This window comes from Odocoileus virginianus, chromosome 22, assembly GCF_023699985.2.
Source record: "Odocoileus virginianus isolate 20LAN1187 ecotype Illinois chromosome 22, Ovbor_1.2, whole genome shotgun sequence".
Classification (NCBI taxonomy): Eukaryota; Metazoa; Chordata; class Mammalia; order Artiodactyla; family Cervidae; genus Odocoileus; species Odocoileus virginianus.
Window position 1 is genome coordinate 52,154,410 of NC_069695.1, and position 19,777 is coordinate 52,174,186.

Sequence of the window (19,777 nt, forward strand, 5' to 3'; positions counted from 1 at the left end):
ATGCTTTACTTGTGTGCTTTTTGCGTTAATACATTGTGAAAATTGGGATTGACCATTTGTAATGACTCTTGCTTGATAAGGATGGTGCATACCATTCTTCTCCTCTCCAGTCTCTGTTGGAGAAAACAAAGGGCAAAGCAGCTGTGCGTGCCAATTCACTCAGTTTCTGCCTCTGTTGTGACCCCATGGACAGCAGCCCATAATCCCTCTGTCCATGGGATTCTCCAGGCAAGAATACTGGAGTGGACTGTCATGCCCTCCTCCAGGGGATCTCCCCGACCCAGGGATACAATCTGCATCTCTTATGTCTCCTGCATTAGCAGGCAGGTTCTTTACATCTAGTGCCACTGGGAAGCCCACAAAGAAGTCAAGTCAGCCCAAATATTCCAACTTAGTTTCTTTTTCAAAAACACTTTTATGGGAGTATGGGGCTTCCCTGGTGGGTCAGTGCTAAAGAATCCACCTGCCAATGCAGAAGACACGGGTTCGATCCCTGGGTCGGGAAGATCCCCTGGCTACCTACTCCAGTATTCTCACCTGGAAAATCCCATGGACAGAGAAGCCTGGCTGGTTACAGTCCACAGGGTCACAAAAGAGTCGACACGACTTAGCAACTAAACAACAATGACCTTTTAAAACTTCAAATTAATTAGTCTTCTATTTGTAAATCTTCAACAGAATCCCTTATCCTCTCTTGGCGTCTTTCTGGATCAATCTTCAGGGTGGCCTGTGGTTGTCTGCTGAGCTCTCACGGTCCCCATACGTGGGCTAGGATGTCTATGTCTCCCCAGGATGGACAGACGTCTGGCCTGGCTTCAGCTGCCCGACCAGGGAGAGGCTGGCATGCGGTTCCTCCCATTTGGTCTCCTGCAGCAGAGCACGGTGGTCGGGAGCCACCAGAAGCAATTCTGCCCACAGATGCCGATGTTCGGTCTGCGGCCTGGTCCCCACTGGGGCGGCAGAGACGGCGGGCACCCACCACCTGGCCTCCTGCCCCCGAGCACACCGAGCCTGCAGGCCCTGCTCTGAGGGAGGACGGACTGAGGTGAGAGGTGCTCCCGATTTTCATCCAGGAAAGCCATGCATTTCTCACAATGAAAAGTACAATAACCTGTGCTTCCACACGCTCAGAGTACAGACTACAGCTCCCAGACTTGTGTTTTTTAATGTTTTCAATTCCAAAACAAAGGTGACTCTGCTCAGGAGGCCCAAGGCTCCAGGACCTGCCAGAGACAGCGCCTTCCCCGCCTGGAGGAGCACACACCCCAGGCACTCATCTGCTCACACTCGCTCACACTCACCTGCTCACACACGTCCACACACCTGCACAGCTCTCACGGCCACGTGCTCGTGCACACTTGCACACCCTGTGCACATGCATGCACACACTCCTGTGCACGCTGTGGCACTGGGAGTCTGCAGGGCCCCGTGGACACTCCTGCTCCCGCACAGGGCAGACCCTGGCGCCAGACCCGTCCCTCGTGTCACTCGAGCGGGTGATGGCCGAGGCCGGCTGGGGCCTTCTGGGCAGCACCCGGGGTCCCAAGGTGAGTGTCCCCGCGAGGACGGCTCCTCGTCCAGGGGTGCAGCTCCTCGCCGTCCTGCAGCTCCCGCAGCGCGGCCTGGAGCAGGCTTCGCAGCCTCCCGAGCATGCGGGGCGTGCCCTGGGCGCTGGGGGCCGCGCACTCCTGCACCGCTGCCTGCAGCTGCCCCCGCAGCGGGCCCGACATCGCGGAGCTACCACGGGGCGAGGAGAACCAGTGGCGGAAGATCTTGTCGCAGACCACCTGGGGGAGAGGGGGACGGTCAGCTCAGGGCATGGGGGGGTTGCCTCCAGCACCTGTCCTTCCCCAGGAACCTCTCCCAGAACCCCACCCGCTCAGCACCACTGGAGACCAGAAGCATGCCCCGCAGGGGCAGAGATGTCGAGGGGGAAGCTCCAGGTGACGCTCAGAGACCATGGAGGAGCTTGCAGCAGGAAGTCACAGCCGGGAACCGCCGTGTAAGGAGTAGGCCCCAGGCGGCCCTAGGCTGCCAGCCCTGCAATCACAGGCCTCGCTTTTTCATTCGAGGTTGGTCAGTGACAGTCATCACCACCTGGCAGGTGGTCCCCAAGGCCACGGGACACACATGACAAGGGGCATGTGAATGTGATAGCACTTTCGGCTCCCTGAGAAAAAGGCATATTGGAAGGGAGAGGCTCCTTCTTCTAAGGAGCCTTTGTGTGCTGTGCTGTGCTTAGTCACTCGGTCATGTCTGGACTCTTTTCCATCCCTTGGGCTGGAGCCTGTCAGGCTCCTCAGTCCGTGGGATTCTCCAGGCAAGAATACTGGAGTAGGTTGCCATGCCCTCTTCCAGGGGATCTTCCCAGCCCAGGGATCAAACCCAGGTTTCCCACACTGTAAGCAGATTCTTTACCATCTGAGCCACCGGGGAAGCCCAGGAATACTGGAGTGGGTAGCCTGTCCCTTCTCCAGGGGATCGTCCCGACCCAGGAAGCCCAAGGAGCCTTTAAGATGCTTTATTTTAGGAGAAGTAAAAATGAAGCCTCTCTCTCACAGTCTTTAATTCTCCTTAGGTATGAAATTTACGGGGCTGAAGACCTCTTTAAATTCTCAATTTAAGCATTCTGTTCTGCTGTTTTACAGCCTTCCTGATTTTCTCGCTGTTGGATGGAGCACAATTCATACATAATTAATATTCTGCTCTATTTTTCTACATCACACTTTATATTGGACTCATTTAACAAATGCCTCAATTTTATAGATCTGTTGTTTTATGGGAGACAAATAATTTTGACTTTCATTTCCTAATCTCTGCAAGGATGAGGGTTCTATTTAAAAACAAATGATCTTATTTCTCTTTTGAATTGATAATGCATTTTCACGTGCAAACATTGAAAATGTTCCCCCAAATAGGCTTTAATCTTAAGCTCCATCCAACTCCTAAAAACCAGACACTCAGCTCTTAGCTCAGAGAGGCACCCACTCCCTTGAATGTCCTTCTGGAGGGTTATTTTTTCATGCATTTCCTTTTTCTTTTACTTTACATGGATAGGAGTATATTACACACACTGTTCTATAACTTTCATTTAACCAAATATCAGAGAGACCTTGCAAATCACTATAAAGCTATTCCATTTGTTTTAATGACTGTACCTCAAATGCATATCATAATTTATTTAGCTTGTTCTCTACTGATGGAAATTTAGGTTGCTCACTAACTTTTGCTATTATGAAAAATGCATATCTTGCAGATATGTCATTTTCATTTTGAACATGACTAAACTTCTGGAAATGAAATTTCTGGGCCAAAGGGTATACACATTTTTGTTCTGGTAGATATTACCAGATTGATGCCATAAAAGTTGTACCAAGTTACACTCTCACAGCAATGTACACGAAGAACACCCTCAACAATGTGTGTTGTCTTTCATTTTTGTCAATTGAAAAATGATCTGATTTGTATCACTCTTCTGATCAGTCAGGTTGAAAGTATTTGTTCTTCCTTTCCAGTGACCGGTCAAATTGATAGACTTTGCCCACATTTCTGTTAGGTTGTTGGCCTTTTCATATTGATTTGTAAATGCTCCTTATATATTAAGGACACTGGCCCCTTGCTTAGGTTGGTTTCCTCCAGAGCAGACTGTAAGACGGAGGTTCACATGCAGGGATTTATTGAGGGTTCTCAGGAACCATCTTTCCATGGAACTGAGGGATAAGGTGAACTTCTGGTGGTGGGATGCACTATAGAGCTGTTCCTTATACAGGTTAAGGGGGCTGGGTTTTGCATCTCCCCCTGCCCCCTCTGACCAGTCACTAGACTGATCCTGGGATGTGGGGTAACCACAGTGGAGAATGTCTGGTGGGCCAAGGATGATCCTGGGGGACACTGAATCTCAGCAGCTGGGGGTAAAGGCCACCTCTGTCCTCTAGCCTCATCTGTGAGAGCAGTTGCAGATAGTTTGCCAGTTTTCTCATTTAACTTTTAAATATACTCAAATTTTTTGTAATTTTGTTTTGCTTTTGCAAAAGGGATTTTTTAAATGGTTAAATGTGTCAGTTTTTCCTCTTATAGCCTCTGAGCTTTGTTCTGTGCTTAGATAGGTCTTCCAAACTTTAGGGTATCTTCAATTCTCCTAGTTTTTTCTGGAATATTTAGGATCTCATTTTCTAGGTGCAAGTATTTGAGCCATCTGGAATTTAGTTTGATATAAAAAAGTGCTCATTGTGTGTGTGCGTGTGTGTGTGTAGATATAGAAATTGGGCCCAGAGAGAACAGACACCCCCATGTTTGTGGGGGACCCAGTAATGGCCGTGATGGGGGCACCATCCATTAGCGCCCTGGGGTCACTTGGCCCACAGCCCCTCTCCCAGGTAGACAAAGAATGAACGATCCCCACCCCCATCCCTGCCCTCACTGGGCGCACAGAGCCCTGGTGGTGGGGAGACGGCGACCGCCTCCAGGTGCGTCAGCAGGAGCCATGGTAAGGGGGCAGGGCCCCTCAGACAAGGGCCCTCCCTCGGAGAGGACAGGGCTCTCCGGAGAGGACAGGGTCCCTCCCCCAGAGAGGGCAGGGTTCCCTCCCCCAGAGAGGACGGGGTCCCTCCCCCAGAGAGGGCAGGGTTCCCTCCCCCAGAGAGGACAGGGCTCCCCAGAGAGGACAGGGCCCCCCAGAGAGGACAGGGTCCCCCCAAGAGAACACGGTCCCCTGCCCCAGAGAGGACAGGGTCCCCCCAAGAGAACATGGTGCCCCCTCCGGAGAGGACAGAGTCTCCTCCCCCTGAGGTGACAGGGTCCCCTCCAGAGAGGACAGAGTTCCCTCAGAGAGGACAGGATTCCCCAGAGAGGACAGGGCCCCCCAGAGAGGACAGGGTTCCCTCCCCCAGAGACACAGGGTTCCTCCCCCAGAGAGGACAGGGTCTCCTCCCCCAGAGAGGACAGGGTTCCCCCCACAGAGGACAGGGTCCCCTTGAGAGGACAGGGTCCCCTCCAGAGAGGACAGAGTTCCCCCAGAGAGGACAGGATTCACCCCAGAAAGGACAGGGCCCCCCGGAGAGAACACCATCCCCTCCCCCAGAGAGGACAGGGTCCCCCCCACAGAGGACAGGGTCCCCTCCAGAGAGGACAGAGTTCCCCCAGAGAGGACAGGATTCCCCAGAGAGGACAGGGCCCCCCAGAGAGGACAGGTCCCCCCAAGAGAACACGGTGCCTCCCCCCCCAGAGAGGACAGGGTCCCCTCCAGAGAGGACAGAATTCCCCCAGAGAGGACAGGCCCCCCCCCAAAAGGGCAGGGCCCCCCAGATAGGACAGGATCCCCCAGAAAGGACAGGATCCCCCAGAGAGAACAGGGCCCCCCTCGAGAGGACAGGATCCCCTAGAGAAGACAGGGCCCCCCCAGAGAGGACAGGATCCTCCAGAGAGGACAGGGCCCCCCAGAGAGGACAGGGACCCCCAGAGAGGACAGGCCCCCAGAGAGGACAGGGTCCCCCCAGAGAGGACAGGATCCCCCAGAGAGGACAGGCCCCCGGAGAGGACGGCCCGCTCACCTGCAGGTTACTGTTGGCTCTCTGGGCCCCGCACCTGTGCACTCTCAGATCACACTTCGAAAAACAATCAAAGAAATTGCAGTCTTCATCCCTCGTGCAGTTTTGCTCGAGAATTTCCCTCATTTTAGGTTCAAAAAAAGCCATGTCCACATCAATAGCCACCACCTGCAATAGAAACAGCACGCGGCTCTCAGGACGGGGCACAGGACCCCGGCCGCGGCGAGGAGGGCTGGGCCAGGCCAGGGACACAGACCGGGATGCACGGCTTTAACGGCAAGAGGACCGCTCTGGTCACTGGGGGTCGGGAACGTGCAACCAGGATCGCTCTTCACCGCTGAATGTTTTCTCAGATTTTAACGGTGAATCTCTGAAACTTCTTACAAATGAACTGACGCCCCCTCCACTGCTTTACCACTTGGCTTCTGACATTCAAGGCTCAGGAATATAAAAGCTATGAGACACAGGTCATTTATTCCTATGAATATAAGCAACAAAAGAAAACTACATTCAAGGGGCAGGGCGAGGGTGTGATGGGGAGAATGAGGTGGACAACGTGTACCTCGTCTATTTATGGCCTGTTCCTTGAGCTGACTGGTTTCCAACTGACAGGGGCAAGTGGCAGGGCCAAAGTTGTCGAATTAGGATCAATACTTATGGACCCAGATGCAACAGCATCAAAAACTAAGTCCCACTATCAGCATGAAAATGTGATGACCCCCTGGAATTTCAGATTTAACTTCCTGGCTTCAACCCAAAGAGGCTTCAAAACCAGAAAAAAAGAAGAGCGTCTAAATTATGCAGATTTTCCTCCACCACCTGAATTAGGGGGAAAAAAAAAAGATGAGCTCAAACCTGAGAAAACCTGGACTCTGCCCAAATCAGGTAATGTATAGCTTCAAGGTATTAAAGAGCTATTAGAAGGCTGGATGAGTTGACGGAGTCTGTGGCATTTCACAAGCCTTCACAGGTCAGCCTCAACACACCAGCTTTCTCCCTTTGGTAGCATCTCAAAAAAGGGTTCATTTTCTCCTCAAATCTATGCAAAGTCAGGAGGTACATTCCCAGCTTGTTGTTTCTCTTCTTTCTTCAAGATTGATGCCAGAAGGCAGTAAAGTTTTGTGGGGATTATTCAGTAAAACACAGGAGGGAAAATAATTTATTTCAAGATATGTGGAGAATAAGGGAAGAAATGAACAGGGAACTTTTCCCTATTTGAGAGCTTTGCCTAATTACTAATTCAGGGACTGCAAACAGAAATTACCATTTAAATTGATTTTCTCTATCTCTATTTAGCCAAAAGAATAGCTTATTTCATTATTTATCCTGGTTAACACACTAAAAATACATCAGTGGTGGTTTAGTCACTAAGTCGTGTCCAAGTCTGCAACCTCATGGACTGCATCCCTCTAGGCTCCTCTGTCCATGGAAGTCTCCAGGCAAGAGTACTAGAGTGGGATGTCACTTCCTTCTCCAGGAGATCTGCCTGACCCAGGGACCGAACCCAGGTGTCCTGCATTGCAGGCAGATTCTTTACCAATAATGAGTCTACTGTCTTTCATAATTTATTTTTGGAGCTGCGAGACCCTTCTCTCTTTTGATAATCCCTGGTCATCTCTCCAGCTTCCTCCAGGACCTTCCAGCTCTGATTGTTCCCTTCTCATCTCCCAACAAGAGCCAGATTTATTTTTCAATTTTTAGTATAGTCCGTAGAATGGATTATAGCTACTGGAAGCATAACTCTATGCACCTACAATAAGAACAGTAACAAAATGAGCAGAAAAACCTGCACGAGGCTTCTTAGATCACATCAGAATGAATTGTAAAGTTCTTCCTGCACAAAATTACCTAACTTGCATCATCATCATACTCCATCCTAGCATCAGACTGGAAAGAACTGGTGAGAATTATTTCCTTCTCTACTTAAGACTGTGCCTCTAGAGTAGGAAATCTGTTTGAAAAGCGTGCTTTCTGGCGGCAGTTTGGGAACAAGAAGTAAAGAGGGATTCCTAGTTCATTTGAAACCACTGGACAAATTCTCAAGACCTGCAAGGGAAGACCTGAAAAAAGTGAATGACTGCGGGTCATCAACTCTCACAGGTTACCTGGGAGACATGCCCCCATCCACCTGGGCAACACTGCAACATGGCCCAAAGGGGGGCCCATCTGCTGGTCCCCAAGCTCATTAGTTCTCACACTGAGTGTATCCGTGATTGCCTTGAGGGCTTGGCTTCCAAACTCAGATGGCCACATCCCACCACTGGGGTCTGAGTCCTCCTGCTGCTTCTGCACCTTGGTTAATTCTTTGCACATCTGCACTGCCTGGAGTCAGGGCGTCCCTGGCGGCTCAGCAGTAAAGAATCTGCCTGCCAATGCAGGAGACTCGGGTTCGATTCCTGGCTTGGGAAGATGCCCTGGCGGACAGCATGGCAACCTACTCCACTATTCTTGCCTGGGAAATCCCATGCACAGAGGAGCCTGGTGGGCTACAGTCCACAGTCGGACAGGACTTGGTGACTAAACTTTGCACAGCCTGGAGTGGGACATAAAATTCACCTGCCAGTCGAAGCGCAACATGGAGGCTGACGTGTCCATCAGTGGACAAATGTTCTCTTGTGTAAAGCAGCAAAGATTCATCTGTTCCTCTAGAAAAAGTCTTACCCAGGGAAGGGAACGGACTAGAACCTCTCCAGAAGAAAGAACTAGAGACGTGGCCTGTGGTCATACAGTGTGGGCGGCTGGAAACCGGTGTCCCCACCCCCTGGACCTTTGTACCGAAGCCCCCAAAGGCCGGCCTTCCGTCATCTCCTGAAAGTGCAGTCGCTCAGTCGTCTCCGACTCTTTTGTGACCCCATGGACTGTAGCCCTCCAGGCTCCTCTGTCCATGGGATTTCCCAGGTGAGAACACTGGAGTGGGTTGCCATTTCCTTCTCCCTGGGATTTTTCCCACCCAGGGATGGAACCTGGCTCTCCCGCATTGTAGGCGGATCCTTCACCGTCTGAAGCCGGATTAGCCCGAAGGACGGACTGCTTGGGAGAAACCAGGGCAGCAGTGGAGGAAGACCCACCGAGCCTCTGCTATGACGGCTTGCCTTACTGTTCCTTCCCGGGGAGCCAGGCGCCTTCCTCCTTTAAATGCGCTCATTCCCACCTGCAAAGGTCGGGCGGGTCAGAGCTGTCCAGGCCAGAAGGCGGCATCACGCCGCAGGGTTTCCCGGGGGGCTTCAGCACCCTCTGGTCTAGGACCCCAGGACCGAAGTCCGCCCCCCGCGAGGTCCAGAGCCTCCCCCGGCCTCCCCTCACCGTGAAGTCGCTCCGGATGGCGAAATTCTCGGGCTTGACATCGCAGAGGTGCAGGCGGTGGGCAAAGTCGTGGTCGAAGTGGCGGACCATGTCCAGGAAGCTGAGCGCCACGCCGCTGACCGCGCGCGCCTGGCCGCGGCGCCCGCCGTCCGGGCCGAGCGGGAAGAGGGCGCGGTGGCCGGGGCTGCCGGCCGCCAGGTGTTCCACGGCGTAGAAGTGGCCGCAGGAGCCCAGCACGGGCGGGGCGTGCGGGCTGCGGCCGCGGAGCAGGCTGAGCAGCACGAACTCCTCCTGCTGCAGCAGCGCCCACAGGCTGGCCAGCTGGCCCCGCCGCCGCGGGCCCCGCCGCGCCAGCCCCAGCCGGCCCAGGCCGCCCTCGGCCGGCTCCAGGCCCAGTGCGCTCCGGGCCTCCCCAGCCGCCAGCACCAGCAGCTCGGCCTCCGGCAAGTCCGGACCGCCAGCCTCAGGCTGCCCGTCCAGGAGGCCGAGTGGCAGGAAGGTGGAGAAGGCCTCCTCCTTGGCCTTGAGGACCACGGGCCGGCCACGCCAGTCGGCTTGCAACACCTTCTTGCCGCGCTCGTAGTACAGGCAGCGCCGGTACCGCAGCTGCCCCGCCTCGCACAGGTCCTCGCACAGGTCTCCGCCCAGCGCGCCGCCCCGGTAGTCCTGGCACTGGAAGGAAGGGGCACGGGTCACCCCGCGGAGGCTGGGCCCCGCGCCAGGATGCTCCTGACAGCCCGGAGAGAACCCTCCGGCATATGGACCACAGGGCTACTCGGGGCAGAGAAGAATTATGAAGTGAAAGGTTTGTGATAGAATTTCACCTTTGTTATTTTCTCCATCAGGCCCAGGACCAGGTCTTAGGAAGCAGGTGCCCCTCATTGACCTGCCCTCACCCCATCCTTTCTGCGGAGCTGGCTGATGCTGGCAAAGGCCGTCTGCCTCTCGGCTAGGTGTCCTGGACCATCAGTGGAAGGACAGAGCCAGGCCAGTGGTTCCCCGTTCTTGGGCTCACGTTGGGTCACCTGGAGAGCTTTTAATAGCCCCCAGCCAAGAACAGCACAGCCAGCCCTGGAGAGCGACCCCAGGAACCACCCTTCAGGTGGGACCGCTCCATAGCACCTGCGGCAGGAAGCAGGGCTTAGAACTGGCCTGGAGGCTGGCAGCATCAGCAGGCCTGCCAGGGAGGACGTGGGGTGAATCCTGCAAGCAGGTGGTGCTGGATTCCTGGTGGTGGTGAGGAAGGCACTCAGGAGCCCTCAGGAGGGGAGTTTCTCCTAAGCTTTGGGGCTCACAGGCCCTCCTGTCCCATGGGGGACTGGTGACCCCCAATCCCACCACACTGCAAACACCTCTCCTAAGAAGATGGTCCATCCAGGCCCTGCCCTTCAGACCTAGTAGAGGAGCCGGAGAAGCTGGTGTGAGACTGATTCAAAGGAGGACATGTGACTCTGTTCTCTCTCTCTTTTTTTAATCTTTTTCAGGAAACCTAAACCTCTGGACCCACTTTTATGAGGGGTTGAGCATATTTTCTGAGCCCACCTGTTCCCCACAATGCATCTTCCTTCCACATGGGCAAAGGCGGGTCACATAGACTTTCTGGTCATTCTGTGCTGCTTGGCTTTATTAACCCAAGTGGATTATAAACAGATCCTTCAAGTCAAAATGCCTGGATATGTGAATAATCCCAAAGTCCAAAAGACCCTGAAAACAACTTTTTCATGACTCATTCACTCTCATGGAGTGTCAAACCCCACCCAGAAGATGAGGCTATCTACAGTCTGAATGTATTTGACCTGTGACTTTGCATATACTTGGATGCAGAATTATTAATTAATTGGATCTGTTTGATTCCTGGCATATCCTCATGTTCACCAGAAGGTATAAATATATATACTGCATATTATCTAACACCCAAAACAGTGTGAATTCCAAAACAGGCCTGGCTTCAGAGCATTGGCCAAGGGATGGTGGATCTTTGTAAATACTCAGAGAACTGTCCAAAGCATATGACCAAAATGTTCATTAAAAAGCTATACTCCTGGCTCTTAAAACAAGTATCTGGATTTTAGGAACCCTTTCAGGCAGTAACTGGACAACAGTCCAAAAGGCCCAAGTCACGCTATCTGACCTGACCCCCTACTGAGGGCGCTCCTGCAAGCTGATGCTCCTCTGCCCAGCATTGGATCTCTGAAGACTGTATTAGGTGGTGGGGGTGTCACACTTGCCAGACTCAAAGGTGCAAGTGGTGGAGTCCTGACCCTGGAGCTTGGGAACAACGCCACCCTGTTTGCCTGGAGCTGGTTTTTTTGTCTTTGGAACACCAACAGCCATAATGCAGCTGTATTCATAAACACCCACGAAACTGCTCTAAATATGCGTAATGCAGTGTTCATCTTGCAATTTAATGTAACACAACTTTGGTCAAATGCCTGCCTTTTACTCTTCATCCTGGTCCCTCTTTCCAGGTTTGGGGTCCTGAAAGGAGCAGCTGAGGATCAAGACCCTGTGAATGGCAGACTCTCTCTGCTTGGAATCGCTTCCATATTGCGGTGCCTTGCAGGAAAGCACCCGCCCATTCCAGCTTCTCTGAGCCCTTTCAGGATAATCTTGGAACGTGGCGATGGAGCTGCCCCGGTGGCTCAGCAGTAAAGAATCTGCCTGGGATGCCAAAGATGCAGGAGACGCGGGTCAATCTCTGGGTCAGAAAGACCCCCTGGAGGAGGGCATGGCAACCCACTCTAGTATTCTTGCCTGGAAAGTCCCATGGACAGAGGAGCCTTACAGGCTACAGTCCATGGGGTCACAAAGAGTTGGACACAACTGAAGTGACTGAGAATGCATGCAAAGTGGGGATGAAAGGTGGGGATGGAGAGTCTCAGGAGTAGAAAGACGTGAATGACAGAAATAATACGGGGTGTTCATGTTACTCATTGCAGCTTCTTCCTACTTTATCTGGTGTTTACAGTTTCATACCTCTGTAATAGTCCTGATAAGAAAAGGCAATTTTTTTTCTTCTCGATTGTCTTATAAGGCCCCCATCCCCTTTGAGTAGATCCAAAATGGTTTAATGCAATCCCATAGTCATCTTTAGGGTGTCATCAAAGTTGTAGTGTCATCAAAGGTGCTTTTCTATGAGGGAGAGAGCAGAACTGTGAAAAAGAAAGAAAAGTGGGTGACAGAACCGAGATGGGCAGGAGGAGGTGGGTCCTGACCGTCAGAATCCTGTAGGGGGATGGGGCGGGGCAGGACACGGGGGAGGAGACACACGTGGCCTGGCCCAGCCGCGGCGCTGCGAGTGGAAGCCTGGAAGGTCAGGTGTGACCGCTGGGGCCTTCACTCTCTGCATCTGGAACCGTGAACAAAATTGTCACTGCCCGTGAGAGATACCTGTGGCAGGGAGTAGCCGTGGGCAAGCTGCTTTGGCCGCCCCTGGCCACCCTCCAGTTAGCAGTGCTGTGTATGAGCTGGGCCACGATCTGGTGACAGAGCCAGGCTCAGGAGTCACAGCGAGGTGACTGCCTCCAGGACTCCCGAATGACAGCAGGGTGAAGCGCTAAAGGAAGGTGGCCAGGCTCGGCTCCGGGGCAGAGCAGTTTTGCCTCCCAGCTGCACCTTGGCTGGCATGTGGCTCGTTTCCAAGTCTGTAACGTGGGAGGATGACTCTGTGTCATGGGAGACCTGTGAAGGTCAACCAAGGTCACGGGTGCAGAAGCCCTGGCAGTTTGCATGAGTGTTGTAATAGCTTCCGCCTGCCCTTTCTGGCCCTGGTCATTAGAAGGCAGGGGACCGGGGATGCGTCTTTCTGGGGGGATACACCTGAGCCCAGTGTTGAAAGGTAAGCTGCAAGTCTGCCTTGCGCACGAGGAGGGAGAGCTCGGGGAAGCACCTGCACAGGGACCCAGACGTGCAAAGTCGCTCGTGTGTTCGGAGGACCAGACGGTTCAGGGGAGTGGAGGGCAAGGTTAGAGCAAGTGCCAGTGTGTGTCCTGCCAAAAGGCCACAGCTGACCAAATGCCTCCCCGCTGCAAGAGTCAACTCCACCTTGCCCAGGAGGCTGCCTCACCTGCCGCTGGGAGCCCATGCCCCCACTCCGCCCCGCGTTCCATCCAGTAAGCCCCCCACCCCAAGTCTCTGTGCCATCCCCGCCCCACTGGCTCCCCACAGCACTGTGTTTTCGACAAAACTGTACCACGTCCATGAAATCGAATTCAAATAGAATCTATATGAGATTCACCCCTGCACATTTAGAAGGCAACTCCACACAAGGGTTCCAGGAAATGTGGCATGTAGTCTACTGGTGATGATGGCATCACCAACTCAAAGGACATGAGTTTGAGCAAACTCCAGGAGATGGTGATGGACAGGGAGGCCTGGTGTGCTGCAGTCCATGGGGTGGCAGAGAGTCAAATGTGACTGAGTGGCTGAACAATGATAACAGCTACTGATTTCAGGAGGGGAACGTTAATTTTGGCTGTTTTTCTGAAGATCAGCATGTTGGGGTGTAAGCCTGCCTCCCAGATGCCTGGGGGATGCTCTGAATCAGGAAGGGAAGAGGCTGGGCGGGGTGCCTAGAACCCTGCCTGGTCCGCCGGCTACTAGAGCTGATGAACTGGGTTTCTCCCTCATTTGTCGTAGGAGAGTCTACACTAAAGCAAGGTGTCCAGGAAGTAGTACAGAGCTACTCTGTGTCTTCCTCCTTCATGATGAGGTATTTTTGGCACATCAGTCCCGCTCTTCAGAAGCAGAATGTAAGATTCATCTCTTCTGTGGCCCATGTGGTTACCAGTGTTCAGCGAGTCTGTAGCATCAGGATGCGTGCCTGTGCTTACTAAACCCAGAGAAAGACTGAGCTTAGCACTTAAAAAACAGTAAACTTACAGATTACAAGTTTACAGGCTAACTAAAAACGGTCATCATGTTAGAGATAAGAGAAATTATTTTCTTAGCAGCATGCCCTACTGAGATAGCTAATTTTTTAACTCAATAGAAGTACTTTATATACTTTAACTCCATTTAAAAAAAAATCACTTTCCTCTGAATAAATGGAGGCCCTAAGAACCAGCTTGAACAGGTACACTTCTGTACCCAAATGTGCATGCACACAAAATCTGCAGGTATCAGATTTTAAGATAAGCTAGGAAAAAAAACAAGTTAATAAAGTCTCATTGTAGTTAACTGGCATTTTCTTTTTAATTAATGAAACAGTGAATTCATATTTTTTATAGTGTTAGTCACCCAGTTGTGTCCAACTCTTTGTGGCCCCGTGGACTGTAGCCTGCCAGGCTCCTCTGTTCATGGAATTTTCCAGGTAAGAATACTGGAGAAGGTAGCCATTCCCTTCTCCAGGGGATCTTCCTGACCCAGGATCAAACCTGGGTTTCCTAGGTTGCAGGCAGATTCTTTACCATCTGAGCCGCCAGGGAAGCCCATATTTCTTATAGATTGTGTACAACTGTGAGAATGCATACTCCTAACAGCCCCAGTTCTTGTGGGAAGCGTCTTTTTGGTGGTGGATAGTAGAAGCTCTCCATCTTGTATAACGGTTCTCAGGCAAAAACAAAACCTGTCCTCTCTAGTCTGAGAAACCGGTGACAGAGAGAGTTCTCAGAGGTCACACCTAAGGGCTGGGTTTCCTTTTGTGTGCTTGCTTTCTTGTTTTTCAGGAGCATCAAGTTCCCATGTGGTTTGTAGCATTCATCTCTCACAGCGGATTTCCCCAACGGAACAGTTACACTGTGCAATTAGCCAGGCCACTCTGCAACCCTTCTTGACCCCTGACAGCTTAGAAGACAGACATTACAGACATGGCCAGAGTGCTCAGGGAAGCAGGCTCAGCCCCTGAGACATGATCTTTCTTGGTGAGTGCCCTGGATGCCGCAGTCCCGCTGGGCCAGGGTTTCTATCAGAGCAAAGACAGATAAGCCAGTCCTGTTGAAAAGAAAGCCCACATGCAGGCAACTAAATGAAAGTACATCAAGACCCAACTAGCCGAAAGAGACATAGAACCTTCTGAATAACAGAGTCTGTGGGAATCTTTCTGAGATGCTTTGAAAGTGACATGCTTGGGAGGGTTGTTGTTGCTGCTTGGCCTCTAGGTAGCATCCATCTCTTCTGCAACCCCATGGACTATAACCCACCAGGCTCCTCTGTGCATGGGATTCTCCAGGCAAGAATACTGGAGTGGATTGCCATTCCCTTCTCCAGGGGATCTTCCCGACCCAGGGATCAAACCCAGCTCTCCTGCACTGCAGGCAGACTTTTTATGATGGAGCCGCTAGGGAAGCCCACGCCCAGCTGTTCCTTCGAGTTTTCAGCGCTGGGGAAGCCAGTGGCGTCACCGTGTCTCTACTATTAGAGTCACGTGCTGGCCCCACGGCACAGTCACTGTGTGATTCGGGACAAGTTATTCACCCCTCTGCGGCTCGATTTCACCATCTGTGAAATGGGGGAATAAAAGCACTTGGCTCCCAGGGGTTGAGATTAGACAGAATATTAAGTGTGAAAGGACTGAACACAGGGCCCGCCCCTTGTGAGCATCCGCGGCTCCACAGCCCACATCCTCACCACCCCAGGAAATGCTCCGCCTGCAGACAGAACCCAGACCTACCAATGGCCGGACCCAACGCTCTGGCACAGCCTCCTGACACAGTTCCCTGGGAAAGCGGGGCTATAGAAACCTCACAGAGATGTTTTGATTATGCGATGTGCTGAAAAGCCGCAGTAGAAAGGAGGGCTGCTATCTGCCTAGAAAATTCCAAAGCTGGAGGACCCGAGATCAGCTCTGGAAGCACTCCAGTTGGCTCTTCCAAGACTCCCTCTTGAGAGTGGCGTGTGGGGGCCCCCTCCAGGGATGGGGTGTGGGTCAGGGGCACAGGCACCCAGGGGCCTCAGCCCCCCAGCTTCATTCACAGCCTCCGGCTCAGCCCCCCAGCTTCATTCACAGCCTCCGGCCTGCCGCAGGCCAGCAGCATCACCTGCATGGTCGGAGGGCCCAGGAACTGCTCAGGGGTTCACAAGGCCCTTGGCCCCGCCCCAGAAAAGGGGGCTCCCGCTGGCTCAGCTGCAGCCATTCCTTTGGTGTCCTGGGACTCAGAGTGAAAGCTAATGAGAGTCTGGAGGGCCGTGAGAAAAATAACAGCCAGTTTATTATGAAGGATAAAAGCCAGGCAGGGTGAATTGAAAGGGCTGGGGGAACCAAGAGACAGAGGCTCAATTCAGTCCTGGGAGAGCACGGTGCCACAATGCCTGCCTCTGCATGGCAGCCAGGGCCCGGCGGAGTCTACAACGTGGAGGGCAGGGTCCTGTTCAAACTCCTGCATCCTGGGCCAGAGGGAGCCCCGGTGCTCCGCTCAGCAAACCCAGGGTGGAGAGGGGACAGGGCAAGGCGGACCCTGAGAACAGCAGCCTCAGAGGGGCCCCTCCCAGTGAGCCCCCTCAAATCAGGCCCCTGATTTGAGAGCAGGGCAGGTGAACTTCAATCAAACAGACAGACACACTACTTCAAGTTCTTTTGGCAGCTGGAAAGATTGCCAGCCTTCAGAGGCGGAGATGAGAGCTTGCTGCTGCAAGCCGTGTGTTCATGACCTCCGAAGGAGAGGGTTTAATCCTGGGTCAGAGACGAGGCTTGACTACTTGGAGCTTTTTGTGTAGCCAAGTTTTACTAAAGTACAACAGAGTTAGGGAAAGCTTCTGCTGTAGACATCAGAAGTGGCAGAGTGCCCCCTGCTAGTTTTTAGCAAGGCATTTTATGTCTGTTAGTGAGCCTTTAATCAGATAGAAGGAATACCTCAAAGCTGCAGGAGATTCGCCAGGCCCTGCTCCCACAATGTGCATTTTTGAGATAGGATGGCACGTGTGTCATCCCTGGCCTTAAAACAATTGACATGAATAATGGTTTGTTGAGCCATTATCAGCCCAAAGTTTGAGAAAAGAAAATGGTTAGTGTTAGGCAGAATGGATTTCTTCAACAGAGAAAGGAAAAAAACATCTGCCACTTGCAGTTTATTTCCTCCTACCACTTGGGACCCTCTGGCCTTCCTACCTGTTACCCTCTCATTATGCATCTCTTCGGACTAAAAAAGACCCATCTGGCTGCCACAGGAGGTATACTGGTTTAGCCTCCAAACAGAATTGGTTTTAATTTATGAGCCGAAATGCTGGGAAAGTTAACAATTAGTAATTACTAAAGTTATAGTAGGCTATTTAATTTCCATTAGGCCTTCTCTCACTTAACCAAACATAAAGAAATGAAAAGAGTGTTTGCTTTTTATTTTAACCTAAAAAGGCTGTTATATTGTTTTTGTAAATGAGTGTTCCATCCTGGCTAGACTATTAATTTTTTACTGTAATTAGTCAATCTGTCTCCCCAAAAAGGAGGGGGAAAAATCTTTACCAGTTAAAGGAATTTTTAGGTGAGTTACTGAGAAAACTGAGGAGCTCTTGCAACTTAAAGAAAAATTGACAGAATGCCAGTGTAAAGGTGAACAGATAGTTTGATAGATGATAGATTATTGAATGGTAGGATGGAGGGAATCAGTGAGTATCTCACCTCTCACCAATGTGAGATGATCCATTCATGATGACATGTCAGGCTCAATCAGGGAAAATGATTCGGTTCAGCCTGCCTATTTCACCTCATTTCTTTAGTTTTTACAATTTCACTTTTAAAAAGCCACTCACTTCAGGACTTCCCTGGTGGTCCAGTGGCTAAGACGCTGCATTCCCGATGCAGGGGCCCTGGGTTTGATCCCTGGTCAGGGAACTAGATCCCACAAGCCTCAACTAGGAGTTCACCTGCCAAGCAACTAAAGATCCTGCATAACAGGTGATTATGTCCTGAAATAAAGCTGCTGCTGTTTTCTAAAAGAAAGAAAAACAGTCCTGCATGCTGCAACTAAGACCTGGAACAACCATAAATAAAATTTTTAAAATTACTTCAAAGCCTTTATGCTGCCACGTTTTGAAATCCTGCAGTCCCCAAAGGCTCACCCATATGCAAACAACTGGGCTGAAAGCTTCCCGTGCATTTCTTGAAGATTTCTTAGAAAATAGATCCCTTTTCCCACCAGAACAGGTTACTGTTCTGGGAAGTGAATAATCAATCAATACAACAATAGCTGCCTGTTTCCTTCACCTTTTTTGGCGTTCCTTCTAGGGATTCGTAGTTTTATCCAAGTCTCCTAATGCGCTTAATCTTCCCAACCAGAGAAACCAATGAGGAGCCAACGTTTGGAATCAACCAAGAGCGCAACCGGGCTGGTGCGCTCTGCGGCCCGCCAGCGGGGGCGTTTCTTTCTCTCCCTAATTGAGGATCTTGTCTAAGGGGCGCCCCCGCCCTCGCCTCTTAGCTGACGGCAGGCCGGACCCCAGCACCGAGGTCTACGGGGGTCCGAGCCGCCTTCCTCGCGCTCCGCTCGCCGGACCGCGCTCAGCCTTGGGTCCCGCAGACCGCGCCGGAGAGAGCCTTGGCTCTGCGGCGCGCGGAGGAAGGGGCCCCACTGGCCGTCTGCGGGGGGCTCGGCGAGGTGCAGCCCAGATCGGAATCACAGAACGGCGGCTGAGAGAGAGAACCGGGACCCCAGGGGCCGAGGCGTGGTCCCCGCCCGACCCTAGGGCCGCGGTCCGAGTCAGAAGGCTGGGAGCGGACCCGTAAACTTTGCTTAAGAGCGGGGTCTCGGGGCCTGCGGGAGAATAGTCGGACAGGAAAAGCATCTTCGGACAAAGGACCAGTTGGGCGACATGGGGGAAGACGTCCCCCCAGGCGCTCAGAGGACTCCCGGGCAGAGTCCCGGGCTAGAGACCGGGTGGGACGCGTCGGGCATTCCACGCCCGGTGTCCGGACCCCCTCCCAGTGGATCCACGGCCGCGCCTGAGTCCCCGGCTCCCAGGACCTTCAGAGGGCGCCCCACCCCGGCCCCGGGGCGCGCGGCGCGGGGCAGTGCGGCCACAGCACCTACCAGCGCGGCCAGGATGCGCCGGCTCTTCTCGTCGCTGCAGCGCTCGGAGGGGACGCCCGGGTGCGCGCGGAGCAGCAGCGTGGCCGCCAGCACCCAGCCCGCGGTCCACGCAACGCAGGCCAACAGCGCGCGGCGCCCGCAGCGCCCGCCCAGCCCGCAGCGCCCGGGCCGGCCCCGCGCGCCCGCCGCCCGTGCCATGGCCCGCCCGCCGAGCCCGCCTAGCCCGCCCCAAGCCGCCTGCGCCCCACGCTCGCGTCCGGGCTCCGCGGCTCCACCGCCCGGCGGGGGAGGGGGCGCGGGGGAGAGGCAGCGCGAGGGGAGGGAGGGGAGGCCGCCGGGTGGCCGGCGCCCGGCCGTCAGCGGGGTGGGTTGGGGTGGGCAGTCCTGTGGGCACAAGCCGCGCTGGCCCGAGCACCGGGGGGCCACGGGGTATCCGCGCGCCCTGCTCTGCGCGCCGCACCCGCCACCATTTCCACTTTTTTTCTTTGCACCTTTCCCCCAAGAAGACCGGTCCCTTCTTGAGCAGAATTCAGGCTCTCCCGAGTTTAGACTCCTGGCTCCTCTGTCCGCACAACTGTAATTCAGACAGACGCTGTCCCCTTCTCCCTCCGGGCAACTGTTCTTTTTACGGATTCCCCCACCTCTTAGGTCCCTGGTTGCTGTGGCTGCACCCACTTTTACCTCTACTAGACTCCTCCGTCCCCTCTACTTGGGTCTCCTCCGAGCACTCCCCGGGGTGAGGTTCCGAATCGGGAGTCCAGCACAGTCTGCGAAGGTCGTGGAGACCCCCGCCCACCTTTCCCAGGCAGCTCCTGAATCCCACGGCCGCCCCCCAAGGCTGCCCAGAACTCCAGGACCGCTTTTGCTGGGGTGAAAAAGCACCACACTCTCTAAACAATTCCCTTACCCAGTCGAGAAGAAAGTGTTCCCCGACTGTGTCTCTAAGTCTGTGTGTATGTGTATTTGCGG

At 53.3% G+C, this 19,777-nt stretch overlaps 1 protein-coding gene and 1 non-coding gene across 2 annotated transcripts; one reads left to right on the top strand and one right to left on the bottom strand.

The window, feature by feature from the left end:
- Positions 1-1,146: 1,146 nt before the first annotated feature.
- DIPK1C (divergent protein kinase domain 1C) lies at positions 1,147-19,037 on the bottom strand. The gene is made up of 4 exons (XM_020877033.2): positions 18,809-19,037; positions 8,850-9,521; positions 5,550-5,714; positions 1,147-1,787 (listed from the first exon to the last, which is right to left on the bottom strand). Exons 1-4 carry the CDS (start codon positions 19,004-19,006, stop codon positions 1,485-1,487), a joined length of 1,338 nt encoding a protein of 445 aa, XP_020732692.2. The 5' UTR covers positions 19,007-19,037; the 3' UTR covers positions 1,147-1,484.
- TRNAG-CCC (transfer RNA glycine (anticodon CCC)) lies at positions 17,541-17,613 on the top strand. The gene has a single exon. It is a non-coding gene; the product is annotated as a tRNA-Gly (tRNA).
- Positions 19,038-19,777: the final 740 nt, after the last annotated feature.

Bases quoted from the DNA above. Each gene is read 5' to 3' on its own strand.
- DIPK1C (XM_020877033.2), bottom strand. From the start codon at position 19,006: ATGGCACGGGCGGCGGGCGCGCGGGGCCGGCCCGGGCGCTGCGGGCTG. The intron at 9,522-18,808 runs GTAGGTGCTGTG...CCTTCCTTCCAG, and splicing joins GGCGCATCCTGGCCGCGCTG to TGCCAGGACTACCGGGGCGG. The intron at 1,788-5,549 runs GTGAGCGGGCCG...CCTCTCCCCCAG, and splicing joins GAGCCAACAGTAACCTGCAG to GTGGTCTGCGACAAGATCTT.